At 40.6% G+C, this 3,304-nt stretch overlaps 1 protein-coding gene across 1 annotated transcript; it reads right to left on the reverse strand.

Moving 5' to 3' along the window:
- Positions 1 to 1,533: 1,533 nt before the first annotated feature.
- LOC116267667 (uncharacterized) lies at positions 1,534 to 2,295 on the reverse strand. Its single transcript, XM_031649534.1, has 2 exons — positions 2,127 to 2,295; positions 1,534 to 2,060 (listed from the first exon to the last, which is right to left on the reverse strand). The coding sequence occupies exons 1-2, from the start codon at positions 2,293 to 2,295 to the stop codon at positions 1,534 to 1,536; spliced, it is 696 nt and encodes a 231-aa protein (XP_031505394.1).
- Between the last annotated feature and the right edge of the window lie 1,009 nt (positions 2,296 to 3,304).

The following is a 3,304-nucleotide window of genomic DNA, read 5'->3' on the forward strand; positions in this document are numbered from 1 at the left end:
CCAAAAAGCTTATAATCACAGTCACATTGCATGGCGTCTTCCAATCCTGCACAGCCGACACCTTAGCTGGATCTACAAAAACTTCATCCTTTGATATCACATGACCAAGGAAGTTTACCTTCTCTAGCCAAAATTCAAATTTTGAGTATTTGGCACATAACTTATGCTTGTGCAAAATACCCAACACATTTCTTAAGTGATCTCTATGCTCTGCCTCACTATCTGAGTACACCAGAATATCATCTACAAAAACAATAACAAACTGATCTAAGTAGTATTGAAAAACCCGATTCATGAGGTCAATAAACGTCGTGAGAGCATTGGTCAACCCAAAAGGCATGACCCTGAATTCATAGTGCTTATATTTGGTTCAAAAAGTAATCTTAGCAACATCTTCCTTCCGTATCAAGAGTTGATACTCTATCTTCATATCGATCTTGGAGAATATCTTCGCATTTTTGAGTTGATCAAACAAGTCTTCAATTCTAGGAAACAAATACTTATTCTTGATGGTGACTTGATTCAACGTGTGGTAATATATGCACAAGCGCATCGTTCCATCATTCTTTTTAACAAACAATACGGGTGCTCCCCAAGGTGAGACACTAGGTCGAATGAAGCCCTTATCTAAGAGCTCCTGCAATTGTTTCTTCAATTCTTCTAACTCTATGGGTGTCATATGGTATGGTGCCTTAGAAATAGGCATTGTCCCTCGTAACAACTCTATCTTGAACTCAACTTCATGTGTTGGAGGCAAACTTGACAGTTCCTTAGGGAACACATCAAGGTACTCACTCACAATAGCAACAACCTCTAACTTCACTGGCTCGGTCTCACTAGCCAACACATTGACCAAGAATGCAACACTCCCATTTTCTAGCAGTCGTTTAGCATTTAATGCAAACACCATTATCTTTTCAGTTCGACTAGCTTTACGAGCTTGGAATTCAACAGGTTGCATCTTATGAGTCAACAACTGTATCTGTTTCTTTCTACAATTTATGTTGGCATAATGCGTATATAACTAATCCATGCCCAAAATAACATCAAACCCACTAAGACTTATATTCACCAACTGTGCAAGTAAGTGATGTTGATGGATCTCCACATCTATATCAGGTAGATACTTGCTACACAAATCTTATGCATGCATAGGGCTAGCCACTTTTAAAACATACGACATCATCCTAGCCGACACTTCTAGTGATATGACAAATCGACTAGATATAGAAGAATGAGTCGCTCTTGCATCAAACAACACTTTAGCAATGTGAGAACCAACAAGTAAAGTACCTTCGATGAGATCGTGTGCTTGAATCTCCTCCATGGTAGTTGCATAGATACGTCCAGTTGTCTTTTCAGCACTAGAAGGACTAGCCTCGAGCTTTTTCAACTCATTTCCTCGCATCGAGGGGCAATCTTTGATGAAGTGTCTCATCCTTCCATAGTGTAAACAAGCTCCGGTCTGTTGATAACACAACTTTCTGGGGTGCACACGTGAATAAGTGGGGCACCTTGGTGAAGTCGGAGTAGTCACTGACCCTGTGTGGCATCATTGTGGTTTGGCATGTTCCGCCTGAAAGTTTGATCATCACGCCTCTCATAAGGCTTTGCCCTACCTGCAAAGTGGTGGTGCTTGACATACGTTTGCCCACAGTGTGAGTGCTGGCCTGCCTTCTTGTGATGGTCTTTCTGAGTTCTAGCCCAATCTTCTTTCATGTGTCTAGCCATGGTGACCGCCTCATCCAAATCACAAGGTCTGCTGGACATAACTTTGCTTTGTAGTCCATCACGAAGTCCATGTACAAACTTGTCTGCTCTAGCCTCATCTGTGGTGTAGAGGTACGGGCAATATACCTCCAGGTGCCGATACTTAGTAACATATTTTTCCAAGCTCAAATGATTTTGCTGCAATTCAAGAAACTTTTGCATCTTCATGTTTCTGGCATACACTGGAAAGTAAGTGCTGAAGAAGGAATCTCTAAATTGCTTCCATAAGATCGACTGTTGGCCTGTAAACTGGATCTCATTGGTCGATTGCCACCATCTTTTGGCATAACCTTTCAACAAATAAGAGTCATAATTAACTTTGTCTCATTCTAGCATCTTCAAAAGCTCGAAGATGCGTTCAACCTCTTCAATCCACTCCTCTGCCTTGTCTGGACTGCCATCTCCAGTAAAAATAGGCAGCTGCATAGACATAAACTGCTTGAATGACACTGAAGTTGCCTTCTCCTTAGGTGGTGCAGTGGTGTCTTTTATAGGAGATGCATGACTCCTCTGATTACTGACCATCAACTATACTAGCAAGGTCAGTGTCTGCAAAGTTGTCAGCAGTATGGTCTGCTGATCCATAGGTAGAGTCTGCCTTGGTGGGGTTTGGGCACCCACACTAGCCTAGACGTACTGTTGCCCTGCTATACTATCATCCAATGGGATATACGTATTTAAATGGACTGAATTTGGCTCTCTTTGTGCCTCTGCAGCTGGCCCAGCTCGCTTCTTACCCCTACGTTGGTACTTCATCTGTATAAACAAGAACCCTCATTCGTATAACCAGGTCTGAGACAACTTTTACAGGTCCTTGCAAAGATGTATCACAATCATCAAGACATCAACACATCACATATATATATATATCATAGTAAAAACAAAACTTCAATAAAAGCTAACTCAAATAGCGCGTACCTGGGCAACACAGCTTCACAGATAGGTTTTAATTCACATCCATAGTGGGGTTTTGCCATGCCTCTGATACCAAAGCTATCACACCCCAAACCTTTGGCCATCAAATAATTTTTTTTTTGTTAAAACATAAATGTTGAGGTGCGATGACACAACAATTCAAAAGAAAATGAGCCATACAATTCAAAACAATGGGACAAACTTTCCATTATATAATCAATTTCGTTTATACAAAATTACTTTACATTTCTCAAAAACACATATGACAAAAATGCCTCAAAATCACAACATTGATGTTTAACAAAACACAAGACATCAATATGACCAAAACAAGATAGATCGGCACTACAAAAGACTCAAAACCTCCTCAATAGGATGTGAGCTCAACCATCTGATCAACCTGCTACCCCGGGTCCGCCAAAACCTGAAGAATAAAACAGAAGGCTTAGCCTTCGCAGTATGACAACAAGTCAGATAAATTCCTAACCCTCTAAGGTAAGGGCTCTCATATGAGATATAAGAAATATGAAAGCAAATCACTATCATGTCATGATAGCGCATATTTTTCCATGACTTGACATGAAAGCATCTCACATATATCATGACATGTAAAAGCCAC

This window comes from Nymphaea colorata, chromosome 14 (genome assembly GCF_008831285.2).
Source record: "Nymphaea colorata isolate Beijing-Zhang1983 chromosome 14, ASM883128v2, whole genome shotgun sequence".
NCBI lineage: Eukaryota > Viridiplantae > Streptophyta > Magnoliopsida > Nymphaeales > Nymphaeaceae > Nymphaea > Nymphaea colorata.